The sequence below is a fragment of the Mycteria americana genome, chromosome 3 (assembly GCF_035582795.1).
Source record: "Mycteria americana isolate JAX WOST 10 ecotype Jacksonville Zoo and Gardens chromosome 3, USCA_MyAme_1.0, whole genome shotgun sequence".
In the NCBI taxonomy this organism is placed as follows: domain Eukaryota; kingdom Metazoa; phylum Chordata; class Aves; order Ciconiiformes; family Ciconiidae; genus Mycteria; species Mycteria americana.
This window is the reverse complement of record NC_134367.1, coordinates 126216789-126230192: the sequence shown is the minus strand read 5'-3', so window position 1 is coordinate 126230192 and position 13404 is coordinate 126216789. Positions and strand designations below refer to the sequence as shown.

The 13404-nt window shown below is 41.4% G+C and overlaps 1 protein-coding gene across 2 annotated transcripts in view; it reads right to left on the bottom strand.

Annotated features, from left to right (window-relative positions):
- Nucleotides 1–6403: 6403 nt before the first annotated feature.
- JAG1 (jagged canonical Notch ligand 1) overlaps nt 6404–13404 on the bottom strand; it is a 37572-nt gene continuing 30571 nt past the window's right edge. For both annotated transcript variants that reach the window (XM_075496905.1, XM_075496906.1), the window contains 9 exons: nt 13262–13378; nt 12714–12741; nt 12516–12601; nt 11591–11704; nt 11226–11335; nt 10908–11144; nt 10428–10559; nt 9797–9947; nt 6404–9014 (listed from right to left, as the gene is read on the bottom strand). In XM_075496905.1, the coding sequence (XP_075353020.1) occupies nt 8557–9014; nt 9797–9947; nt 10428–10559; nt 10908–11144; nt 11226–11335; nt 11591–11704; nt 12516–12601; nt 12714–12741; nt 13262–13378 (1433 nt within the window). In that variant the 3' untranslated portion in view covers nt 6404–8556. The remainder of the gene's footprint in view (nt 9015–9796; nt 9948–10427; nt 10560–10907; nt 11145–11225; nt 11336–11590; nt 11705–12515; nt 12602–12713; nt 12742–13261; nt 13379–13404) is intronic.

Below are 13404 nucleotides of genomic sequence, written 5' to 3'. Positions count from 1 at the left end.
TCTGCAAAAAGGTCTTTCCTAGTAGTGGGCAAAACCGAGGCTGCAAATGAACCTGGGTTTGGAGGAAGAATAGCCTGAGGTATGTTTACTGTCATCTTTTGTATGGGCTCGAGATACTGGGCCAGGAAGGGAGTAAAAAGCACCTTTTTGATGGACTGACAAGAGGTATAAGGATGTTTAATTAAGTGTTTGTCAGAAAAATAAGAGTAATTAAGATAGAATCATTTAATAGTTTATATTAAGGTTCTAGCATATGTTTTCTCAATGGCTTCTTTAAGTGCTTACAGTGAAGAAACTACTAAGTAGTGGTACAAGCACATACTCTAGACTGCAGTTTTAACTTCCCATTATTTCTACTTTGCTTTTGCTTGGATCTTTGTGAATTTCCCATGATGTTCTTGGTTGTAACAGATACTACAGGAGAGGTTTAGATGATTGTGCGGTAACAGACATGTGTTGAGTTTACAAAATCACTTCAGTTACTACTTTTCATTTAATTCCAGTTAGGAAAAAGACCTTGTGCTTGCTTTTGCAAACTGGCAAACACACTGATTGTATCTGTGAAAACTGTGGATGGTCTTGAGCAAGTACGCCCCAAATTATTACTGCTAACAGTTTTGGATTCTGAAGCTTCCCCCTTTCTTGCCTTTCTCCTCTCCAAATCCATTTAACTCAAGTATTAGAAACCAGAGGGCAACCACATATGATACAACACGATGATACGTTTGTATCATCGCATACTGTTGTTATATATAGTTGAACCTTATAATTACAGTTTAGTTTTAACCTTAACTGAATAACGTACCTGCATGCACCCTTACAAATGAATGTCATACGTTTATAGGGGGCTTGGGTAGATTAAATCATTGTCTCTGTAGCTGGGAACACTTGATTTTTCCTTTAGGATATTTTGTTCTGTTACTTACAATGCTGGTTCCCATCACCTCGCTGATAGCATGGGAACATCCTCCTTTTCCAACGGTGGTCTTGTAACAATCAGAAACGTCGGGCTAGATCGATTAAAGGTGTTAGAGCCTAGAGAGTCAGAACAAATACCAGTGGACTTTCTCAAAAGTGCACAGCTGCATCATTCTTACTGTAATTTCTGACTTGTGAGGTTCCGGGGCTCTTTGTAGCTGTGGATTTAGAGCTTAGTTACTTTAAAAAATTGTCTCTTGGATCCTCTCAGAAATGCAGTTATTCAGGGAAAAAGCTTTGAATTCATGGTCGTTTCTGGATTTTTAGATGGTGTCGCTGCTCAAAACTGTTCTTTCTTTTGTCTGTGCAGCAGGACTATTATAAAAGTTTTCCTTTTGCAAACCTGATGGGCGCTTTGCGTGATGCTGTGACATCCAGGCTGTATTGTTACCGTACGTGTCCGTTCTCTCTGTACTTTAAGCCCAAGGTCGTCTTCTCAGTCTTTGCGTTTTTCTTTATCGATAATCCACCTGCACCCAGATGACTGGCAGAGGTGTGGTCTGACATGCTCTTGAACCACAAACCTGATTTCCTAAATCAGGTTCGGGGGGGAGAGGGGGGGGGAAGAGGCTGGAAACTGAGCTAGAGTAAAATGAGCAGTTTGCAAGTCTTGGCTGTGGCTTTCTATTACCAGTTTGCTTCTGAGCAGCATTAGCATACCTTTCTGTTACAAGTAATAAATATTTAAGGCTCTGTTCTGTTTTGAAACTGCCATTGAAGCACAGAAACAATTTCTTTGGTTCATTGTTTTCTTTTGGGTTTGTCTGTTACATTGGGCTTTTTCATTTTCAGAGCTTCTTTGAACTCCGCTGAAATATCTGTAGATCTGAGACTGGCTAAGGCCCACAATGCAGAGCTCACACTGAAAAATATATGTCTGTCTGAAAGAGAAATAACTGTCTATTCCAAACCAGCCAGCTTTGGGTTTTGGTTTGTTGGTTTTTTTTTCTTTAATGAATCATCTGGTTAATTTGGTCTGTGCTGTTTGCTGATAGTGAAACAGTCCTTTCCTAGCCAAACACTTTCTAATGTGTGCAGACTATCGTTTCCATTATTCTTCACATCAAAGTAGTTAAAAATATTTGTTTAGTGAACTTTTGTGTTTAAACACACATCAAAAGCTAGACCAGGCTTTTACATATTTATTTATAAAGAGGAAGCAGGCTGATGTAAAATCTCCCTTGCGCAGTGTTGATCGGTAGGAAGGTTTTAACTATCGCAAGAGTTATTTTGAGTAATAAGCTTTGTGCGAGGTCTGATATTATCTGTCAGGTGGTAGTTCTGCATACCAGGATCCAGAGCGGACGTTAGCCTGTTATTACCATTGCGTAGCCGCATTTCTGGGTTACGCTTGACTGGAATAATTTCAAGAGCACCTGTTTGTAACAAAAAAGGAAAATTTGAAGAACCAAAACTTTCCTTGCTCCAGAAAGCTTTGACCGAGCGAGGTGTTAAGTAGCCTTCTGAAGGCGTTTATTTTGTCAGTGTGAATTCCTTCCCTCTCGCCGCTCTGCATGCAGGTCGCGTTGGCTGAGTTTTAATTGACATTTTCGTATCATCATCTCATTGGCTTTTGAGTGGAAAACGGATTCTTTTTTAAGGAAAATGATGGAGAAAAGAAATTTTTTTTGTTTGCAATTGGAATAAGAAAGATGTAAAATGTAGTTAGACTATCCCAGATTGCATCTTATGAGTAGTTATCTCCTTGCCTTTATCAGTGTCTGATAAAAGGTAGGTTTCATGCTGTCTTAAAACACTCTAACGCGGGCTTGAGCAAACAGAGTTAATAGTATCAGGAGTCTTTTAGCCAGCAGTGGGAAGTGTGGGTTGGCCTCAGAAATTAGCTTTCATAAAAGGCACTCCTCACTTCTTTGCTTTCTGTTTTTTTCTTCTCTAATAAGCATTAACGAGCATCCAAAACCCTATGTGAACGAGAAGATGTGGGATGGGGGAACAGCAGCACACCGAGCCTTTCATCAAAGGGATATCAAAGCATTCTGCAGCTGAACCTGGGAGGGATATGAATATGCTTATTTTGACAGTTGGGGCAGCACTGAGGGTAAGCAATTTCTTCAAGGTAAAGCAAGCTGGTTAAGGAGCTTGTACTGCAAATTCTTTCATCACCTCGTTCAAGTGTTTTTGAACACCGTTCTCCCATCTTGTTCACCTTTTCTTTTTTCCCCCCAGATAATTAAAATGGAACCTGGTAGCGCGTGACCTTATCCCTTCCACGGTGGCAATGAGGTGACGTTTTTAGATGGGGACTTTTTGTTTGTTTGTTTGGTGTCGGCTTATGCTGAGAAATCCTAAGAGAGTTGTGAAAATGATGTAGTGTCACAGGGCATTTCAGCTGTAACCTGGAAATTGTCCAGGGAATTAACCTCCACCGTCCTACCTCCTTTACTATCCATTTCAATTATTCCAGAGCTGGGAATTGGTTCCTGTGAGAGCTGACAGCACACCTTTTTTGAATGAGAATTTCACTGACTTGCTCCCATTCTGTCAAAGTTAGAGCCTTTAGTATAACTGAGACGTAGTACCTCAGTAGTAGGAATTGGTAATCTAGCTCCATAACTGCTTTATTTGCTGCCGTAATAAGTATCTTTTTGATTTATGCATCAGATCTTTAAAGAAAAGTGTCTTGAGCTATAATTCTACAGCTGGGCATGCCTCTTTTTAATATTAATATGATCTCATAGTGCTAGAATGAAAAGAATAGTTATTTCTCCACCCTGTAGAGAAACTGGTTAAAACAATTTGCACATCACAGAGAAGGCGCTCACTGGAAGATCTGGGCTGGAACTCCGGTCTGACGCCCTGCCTGATACCACATCGCTCCAACGCTGCCCCAGTGCTAGGTAAGCCATTGCTGAACCTCCATCCGGTGGCCAACAGACCATACAGAACCTTCACCGCTGTCTGCCTCCTCACCCCCAGAAATGGGAATTACTCGTTGCACAGCTATTTTACTGGGGTTTTTTTTCCCTCTTTTGGGAACAAAGTTTTGAAAGCAAACTCTGTGTGCACTGGTAAGCAGTAATCACGATGGCCACTGGTGTCGATATTGAAAAAGAGGAAGTTGAAACATTCTTAAATATACTTAAATATTCTTGCTCTGTTTAGAAGGGGAGGGGGGAGCTTATGCAATCACTTCCATCTTCTGGGGAGGAAAAGGCTGAATTTGGTACTTCCTTTGTCAGAACTTCTCATCTTCGCATCCACTAATGAAAACACTAAGCCTCTGCCTTGTGACTTGTTCCAGAGGGACTCTGCAAGTGGCAAGGGTAGCGATGGGGGCCCCTGGGTGGCTGAGGAGGCAAGGCTGACTTCAGCCCGATGGCTGGAGCAGCCGCGCTGGGGGCTGGCAGATAAGCAGCTGAATCGTGCAATCTTCAAGGAGCAGCGGAGAGCCTAACCTTGGACGTTTTCTGGCTTGGCAGAGAGGGGATTAATAATATTAACTCTTGCTGTGCAGGTGTGTCAGCAGGTGTGAGAACACGTGCTGTTTCTGTGGAAAGGAAAATAGCTTCATCAGCGGAATTGCTTGAAGATGCTAGTCTCGTGTTTAGGCCCTACGCCGGTTTGTGTAGCTAACTCACTTGCTAGGCGTCAGGTGTACAAGCGCTAGCTGGCTGTCATTTGCTCCTGTTAGCAATGCAGAAATAGCTGTTCCCAAGGCTGTCTTTCCCCCAGTGACATGAATATATTGGCGTTAAGGCTGATGTAACGTGCACGATCAGCGCCTTTTCGCTAGCTACCTCTAAGTAAGATGGGCCCTTTCCGTGCGGAGGTGCAGCGGCTTTGATGTGGCTGTGTTCAGCTCGAGTTGAATCAAACCCAGATTCGACAGGTTCAGTTAGCTGTAGGATAGCAAAGCTGAGGGTGCTAAGGGGAGTAATTTGTATTTTATTTTTTTTTTAAAGCTCTTATGTTTAAATGGCAGCTCAGGAAGCACACATTTTTCAGTTCTTAGATAAGGATCCAAAGAACAAACACACACTAGCAGCGGGAAACTTCTCCTGACTAAACAGAATGTATCTTCCCAGAGTAGTAAACTATGTACTGGCAAAGTATAATTTCCACAAAAATAAATGTGCCTTGGTATTCAAACGGGAAAGCCTTAAACTTCATGTTTCTATTTATTTTCACAACAACGGAAAACACTCCATAGAGCAGCCCCCAGCTTGGTGGTGGTTCTGGGCTTTGGAGGACTGTTTTTGTTTTAAATTCACCCGTGTAAATTTTGAAGCTACCGCTGAGATACGAGGATATAATTTAAAAGTATCATTATAGCAATTGCACAGAATTCTCTTCCCTCCCCCTGTACAACTTGTGCCGCTCTAATTTTAGAATATCTATCGCGATGGAATGAGTTATATGGGGGAAAAATAGGTTGTATTAGTTATAGTTATATGGGGGAAAAATAGGAGAAACTCTGCAGTTACAAAACCTCGGCATGGTCAATACAGTACTTCGTAGCACAGAAAAATGCTGGAAAGAAAGAAATGGAATACTGCGCTCAAGGCTTTGACAGGTTGTGAAGCTTGAGGAACCCAGGTTTTGCTCTACAATGAGTCTTCAGAGATCTAAACAGCTTTGCCACTGTATTAAATGGTGAAGTCTGTAATTAGAATTTGCCTCGGTAGGTTGCGAAGTAGCCTGTCCAATACATGTTCCCAGGACTAGCAAAAGCTCTGTTCCCCCCCCCCCCCGCCCAATTCAGGTAGAAACATTTCAGTCATTTAGAAGAGGTAGTTGTGCTCTGCCTCATTGAATTTGAGACCTATGTGAACAGTAGACTTTAGGAAGATGGTTAATTCAACGTTAAAAGTACGGAAAAGGGTTCAGTTAATGGCCTCAGTTTGTGCTTCTGAGGCAGGTGGAAGATTCTATTATCTTTAAGTGGCTTTTTTAGACAGGAGGTGTTTGCTTTATTGCAGATTGTAGAAGGCGGGGAACAAAGGGAAATAAATACTCATGGGATTTGTTTGATGAGGAATCATTGAAGTGGTCAGACAAAGCTAATCTTGTTGACTTCCCATTCAGCAGGCAGTAAACTGATGATTCTCCAGTACTTAGGTGGCATGTGATTGTGAAGAGTAAGAGCAGTCCCCCGTTCACGGTAGCGTAGCGACGAGTTGGAAATCTCCTTTTAAAGTGAGTTTGAAATAAAAAGTAACACTAAATAGATTCTATCATTTCTTTTTTTTTTAGGTAGCTTGAAAGAAGGTACAGAACAGAGTATGTATGTCTTGCTATCCCATTTTTCAAACATTCATTGTATTCATATCACAGCAATCTTTATATAAAGTTATCTGTATTTCCTACAAACAACATATGGATGAAGAGGCCTAACCTTGCAGTGGGTTGGTTTAAGCTGAAGTACAAGCAGCAGCCTGACCCGATTTTATAATATTTTTTTTTCAATTGTTACCTGCTGTTAATTGATCCTTCAGATTTGTACCAGCACCTTACCAAACCACATTTGCAGCTTCATCAGGAGAGCATGCTAAAATAAGGCTGTCGGACAGCTAACCTGTACTTCCCCACACAGCCCCTTTCGTTGGGAGGGGCTGCATTAGGGAAGCATTAAAAGCCCTTCTGTTGAATATTTTAAGAGTTTATTTTATGCTTTACAAAGCACTTTTTGCCCATTAGAAATCAGTAGAATCTATGGATCCTTTCCCATCCAGGTCAGCAGTTTGTATCTTGCCTAGCGACTTAGATGGGGTTACTATCTGGTGGTAGCTCATTGGCCCATGCAAAGTAAACCCGTTGCACAATTCCAGTCACATCATCATCCTCTTAGAGGTTACAGGGAGGTACATTAGGCAAAAGACACCGAGAACAAGGGGACATGCTGCTTTCAACCCCCTTCAACTTGATTCAGAGCCAGAGGGGAACGTGCCATCCTCTAACAAAAAAACTGACTCCACCGAAACCAGGGGCAGGTCTTGGAAACGTAAACCGGCACCTGCCGCTGCTTTTGCACAGCTCACTAGTGGGGAGTGCCTCCCAGCTCAATAATCTCCACGCTCTTTTCTGTTTTCATACAAAAAATTTAATAAATATTACTTTTCAAGATTTATTGCCAGGAACAACACATCAAAGATGCATTTTCATATAACACTAATATCACAATACAAGGTATCTTCATAATCTCAGTGGTTAACCACCGAGATGACTATGTTTATAAGCCTTTTGATCTTAAACGTCGTAATAGCACTTTGATTTCCTCACTTGTTAAGGCGGGCAGTGTAATCTATGGCAAACCTACACAGTGATCTTACTGGACATTCTACTGTTCAAGTATTCAACAACTAGCTTATTAGAATACTCCCTAAATGCAGTAGATTACAAAAAAAGTCAAATCTACAAGTGGTTCAGTATTACATATTCATGGTGAGAAAAAAAATAATCAGAATTTACAAAAGAAGATTGCTGTGTTTCCAACTTCACACGCTAATTTGATATTTTAATTACATGCAACCACTCACATTTCATCTACATAAAGTCATAGCTCAGTTTTGTTCCCTTAAACTGCTTCTCAGCAGATTCTCTGCCTGTCACTCGGTTTTCAAGTCTAAAGCAGCAAAAAAAAAAAAAAAATCTTCTAGTCTAATTATCTAAACTGCCTCAGTCAGTACTTACAAATAGTCTTAAAGTGATACTATGGAAGAAGGTGTTTCAAACGTTTGACATTGTACAAAAACCAGCATCAAGGCATGAAAGCCCATCCTATTAAAAATAAACTATTTTAGAACACCTTAGTTTTGGCATATAGGCAACATGTAACAAGAAAATAAATTCAAAATAGAGAAGCCACAAGCTTACGATGCTATCAAAAACCTTCAACTCTAAACACGTACATATAAATAAAAAGGAATGATATTTTAAGGCTCTTGATTATTAAGTTAATAAATCAAATATACACAGTGATTAATAAAAAAAGAATTATTTACATATCTATACAAACTTCTATTTTTGACACATTTTCCTCTTTAAATTCTTCATTTACCAGCAACTGCTGACAAGTTCCCCCCACCCGCCCCCAACAAAAATACAATAAAAAAATAAATAATAAACTTATTTTTGATAGTTGCTGTGGTTCCGAGCTGCAAAGGCACTTTCAAATACAGAACTAGTTGTACGTCACCATAAAACCAATATACAAAAAACTCAAATTCAATAAATATAAATAAAAGGTATTATTCTAAAGAAACCGCATAAATCGGGACATCTGGCAGAAGGAAGAAAACTTAACGCTAAGGCAGGGGAGTAAGGCTGTGTAATACCTTCCAAAACGTTTCCATGATGTATCAGCTACAGCTGAATTTACACGAGGGCACTTTTGACTAGTTTTGCATAGATGTGAAATGCAGCACTTGGTATTCCAGCCAACCACAGCAACTATCATTGCCAGTGTAAGCCAGCTTGTCAAAACTTAAATTAACACAGGGATTCTAAGTAAATAATAGCCTTAGACTCAAATATTACACAACAGTTTAAGAACTACAAGCTCTTGAGTGCCTCTCTAATGATACTTAAAGGCCCTGCATGGCAGCACCCCACTGTCTGCTATACGATGTACTCCATTCGATTTAGGCTTTGTGCACTTTCCAAGTCTCTGTTGTCTTGTTTATTTGTCCAGTTCGGGTGTTTTGTAGGTGTGCTGTTGGGGGGCTTTTCATCTCTGTCTACCAAAGTGTACGCTGGCTGCTTGGCAAATCGGGCCTTCTGCTGGTGTTTGTCCATGTCGTCTTCCTCCACCTCTGAATTGTGTGTCCTTATTTTGGCGATCTTAGAGTTTTTGTTTTCGTAGTCTTTAATCGGGACAGTGTTTGCTCCGTGTTTCTCAATGGGGTTTTTTATCTGATTCAGCTGCTCCCTTACGTTGTTGGTAGTGTTGTCATCAGACGCCGTGTGAGTATGGCTGCTCTGCTTTCTGCGCTTTCGAATGCACCAATAAAAAACAGTTACCAGGCAACAGATCCAGGCTACTGTTAGGACCGAGCTCAGCAATGGCACCAAGAAGTCTGGAAGAGATAGGAGACCAGTTAACCCCGCTGCAATCCAAGTGTTCCAGTCAAGGCTTTCTACAAAGAAAACAAATCTCAGTTCCTAAGCCTTACTTCTTCACTGGGGTCCAGACAGTCACATCAGGATAATCCTGGCTCTTTTAGGATACAGGGTGGTTAACGCGAGTTTAGGACGCGAAATGTCGTCGTCTTACATGCAGAGCCAAGTCATCACAGGCACCGGTAATGCAGGCTTCCTTACGCTGCCCTTGCTGTGGCTCCCAGCTGAGAGGGAACGTCTCCTGGCCTGAGGGCAATTGGCTCCGTACCCCCCCCGCTCCCACCCTTTCTCTCTCCACTGGTACCCATCAGTAAGATGCCAGCGCGTGCCTGGCGCCAGGCGGACAGCCAATGGACACTTCTGACCTTAACACTGAATTCATCGCGTTTGGACAGCGGCGTCGCCAGGTAAATACGTGGGAGCTTTCAGAGCCAGGCAGCATGACTTCACTAGCTTGCTTCTTCCCTATTTCTCCATGAAGAGGGCTGAAGAGCAGCCGCTCTTTTAACAGGTTAGGCCACTGTTTTAGAGCATTTTCAGAACTTCTTAACTTTTTTTTTTTTTTGCACCACTTCCCTGGTGCAAAGCCTCCTTATTGTTCCCAGTTAACAGGGCCAAGAGGCAGAGATTCTTCTCAGACTTGCTACAAATCTCAAAAGGGAGAAAAGCTTCACCTGCTTTGAAAGGCCGTTCTAGTCAGGGCAAGCGTACGCATTTCTGGAGACAAGGGAAAGCTTACCTGTTTTGTTTTTAACCGGTCGCCGTTGTACTCTGACCTCCGCGACTGCAGCAATTAGTGTGTTGTTACCATCGCGCTTACTGACAAGGTCAATAATCTTATCTGTGATGTCTTTGATCGGGTTTTCATCTTCCCCTATATCTTCTGCAGACTACAGAAGAAGTCATTCAATTAATGCCAAATGCCAGATCAGATGCCTGGGTAATCTGCTATTTATAAACTTTCACAATCAGTTAAGGCTCTCAGTACTTTTAATACTTAAAAAAAAAAAAAAAAAAAAAAACAGAAACAACCAAAAAGCCCAGCTATGGGCAGAAACTAATAATGCAGGATTTCTGCCTCCATCTTTAAAAAGAACACAAAAAAACCCCCACCAAACCCCAAAGCAGTGCTCAGAGTATAACAGAAAAATGTTTTACTACCCTATCGCAGTTGCTACCAGATGGTAGCTTTCAGGTACGCACATGTAACCGGGATTTCTTCCCCATTCTTAAAGGGAATTGGGATGGAAACTAACCCATGAGAAGTGCTGACAAAGCCAGGAATTACGATTTTTATGAAATCCACATGTTGCACACATATCCAAGCAATTAACTACTAAGACATTTAAAAATATTCCAGGAATACTTACGATAGCAACATGTATTTCATTATTTGCCAAGTGTGAAGGCTCACAGGTAATATAGATGGAATATTCGACAGAAACATTCTTCAGAATATTCAGATTCCTCAATTCACTGCAAATGTGCTCTGTGGTAAGTCCCTGGAGGATACAAAAAAGGTGATGATTTGGTTTTGGTTTTTTTTTTTTTTTTTAAATATATATGCACACAAACACACAGATATAAGAATTTTTTTTTTTTTCCCTGAAATAAGAGTTCTCAAGGGAAGAGGAGGTGGGATTCCCTCTAAATCAGCTTTTGTTGTTCTCTGGACACAAAAGCATTTAGGATAGAGGTCTGTATTAATCCTTCTATACCTTCTGTTTTCTTTGATAATAAGGGAGCGTCAGCTTTACTGTACTTTTACCAGTCAAAAAACTAGTAGTTTCATGCTCTGGGAAGCAAACGCGTGTGTGCTGCAGCACAGTGAGCTATGTTCTGCTACTTACTGGTGCCATCATTTCTTTATTAAAGGTAAAGGTGATGTTGGCACAGTTGTCTTGGTAGTAAGAATCAGAATTGCATTTGGTCTTCACAGGCTGTTGATTCGAAGGCCAACATTCACCCACTGTAGCACAAGGGTGAGTGAAACAGTGGTCTTCTTTAACAGGAACACAAGCATGTCCCGCTGGGCATTCGTTGTGACCTTTGGCATGTACGACACAAGGTCGAGGACCACACCAAACCTAGAAGAGAATAAATACCGATAAGTAACCGCTGGTTACAGGACAGAAGACAGTCTAACCCAAAACACAGCACAGCTGTACCTTAGAACAGGTGACTTTGCCGTTCAAACACTGACAGGTATTGCAGTCGTCATCCCACTTAGCCCCATCTGGCATCACTCGAACACTGGTAATGCAAGGCCTTCCTGTAACTGAAGAGAGATGGAGGAGAATTAGAAATCTGAAATAGGAAAAAAAGTGAAAAAAACCCCCTTTCCTAAGTTCATCTAAACTTAGTGATAAGTTTGCTTCTTCAATAAAGATAGATACTTGCTTTAAAACAACAACATCCCCCCCCTCAAAAAAAAAAAACCCAAACAAACCACCCATAGAACCACAAACCTGTTACCATGCAATTACACAGAGCTTACTACAAGCATTATGACCAGCTATGACATCTGGAATACCTTCTTGGCATCCTGGACCGCTACGACCCGGTGGGCAAATGCAACGGTACCCGTTAATTTCGTCTACACACGTAGCTCCAAAGGCACAGGGTGAAGACTGGCATTCATTGATATCTATGATAGGAAGGAGAGGAAATACAAAACTTACTCTCTAGTGCCCTTTTCTTTTGTCAGAAAAAAAAACATATGCGAGATTTGCCTACTGGAGCTTTATGTTCCTTTTCTAGTGTCTACTCGGAGATAGGTTCTTATTAGCAGCACCGGTATAATTGCAGAGCAAGTTCTTTGAAGTTTCTGCTGTGTGGCACTAACAAAGATCAAAACCTGACCCCTATGGCTACTTAAGCTTTTCAAGGGCAAGGACACATTCCTTCTCACACAAACACACTTCCTCTCCTTTGACATACTCCAGTTTTGTCCCCCTGCTAGATTCTTCAACTGGTGACAATGTTAAACCCCTTTCCAGTTGTATTGCTGCTACGAAACTTCTATTTCCATGGCTGTTATTAAAAGAAGTGTTAGTGTCCTCCTACCTGTAATTATTATTAAATTACAGGGAAGTGCATACATCACCTCAGGGCCTGTAGGTGGATTATTAATTGACAAGGTTTTTGGCTGGCACGCTTTCATCTCAAGCAGAAAGCTATGCCACACAAACACATTCTAACTGGGAAGACTACCCTGAAGGGCACTTTGCCCACTCAGCTGAACCAAGAGTTTTCAGCAGCGGCTGAATGGACTTGAAGATTTCTTTCCTTTTCAGGGGAATTCCTGCCCTCCCCACATCTGCTACAGACCTAGGGACAGATACAGAAGACACATCTATCGTTAATCTGATCTACCACTTAACTCAATTAAGATGATTGTCTCGCAACAAGATTCGAGCCAGACAAAAATCAAGGTAGAGTGCCATTGAAACACTTACTGATCCTGCAGTCAGGACCTGCGAAGCCCGGAGCACACTCACAGCGGTACCAGTTGTCTCCATCCACACAAGTCCCACTATTATAACTATAAAGAAAAGTCATTATACATATTAAGAAAACTGCTACAGATAAAAAGACCCTAGAATTCTAAAGCAACAAAAGCAGCAAAGGATGATAGACAAACATATTAAACTTACCAAGGATGAGGACTGCAGTCGTTTGTGTCTGCAAAGCAAAGACAGACAACATTAAAATATGCAGACTTTGGCTAGTACAACTCTACTGCCAGTAAAGAATGATCAAACTTCCCCTAATGCCCAAGTTACACTTAGCTCAACTTTAACAAAAATATGCTGAAATTCTCTACTAAATTGATTCCAGGCTTCTACCACAAAATTTGTTGAGTACATTGTGGAGCACATGTACACAGGAAGAGATCGTTGTAAAGTATCTAACAGGGGGAAAAAAAAAAATAAAAAGTGGAAGCAGACAGAGCTGCTCGCAGAAAAAGAATGCGGGAGAAAACAAGACAACATCTGTCTCCACTTAGCTCATTTGCAACTTTCTCATGCCCAGGTCAAGGCTCTATCACATAAAGTCATTAAAAACAAAGATTCAGGTGATGCTAAAGCCTAGATCAAACAAGCTTTCCCTTCTGGTTTCAATCTTGACTCCTAGGGCAACAGGATGAGCTAATGTTCTCATCATGCAACAGTCTGGAAAAGTTCAAGCAGAGACAACTTACTCTGAGTACACGTGGGTCCTTCCCAGCCCTCCTTGCAGACACAAGTAAAAGAATCCCCGCTGACTACACAGGTACCACCGTTATGACAGGGGTTGGGCAGGCAGCTGCTGTTCCTTGCTGTAACAGAAACAAGATTTGCCGCT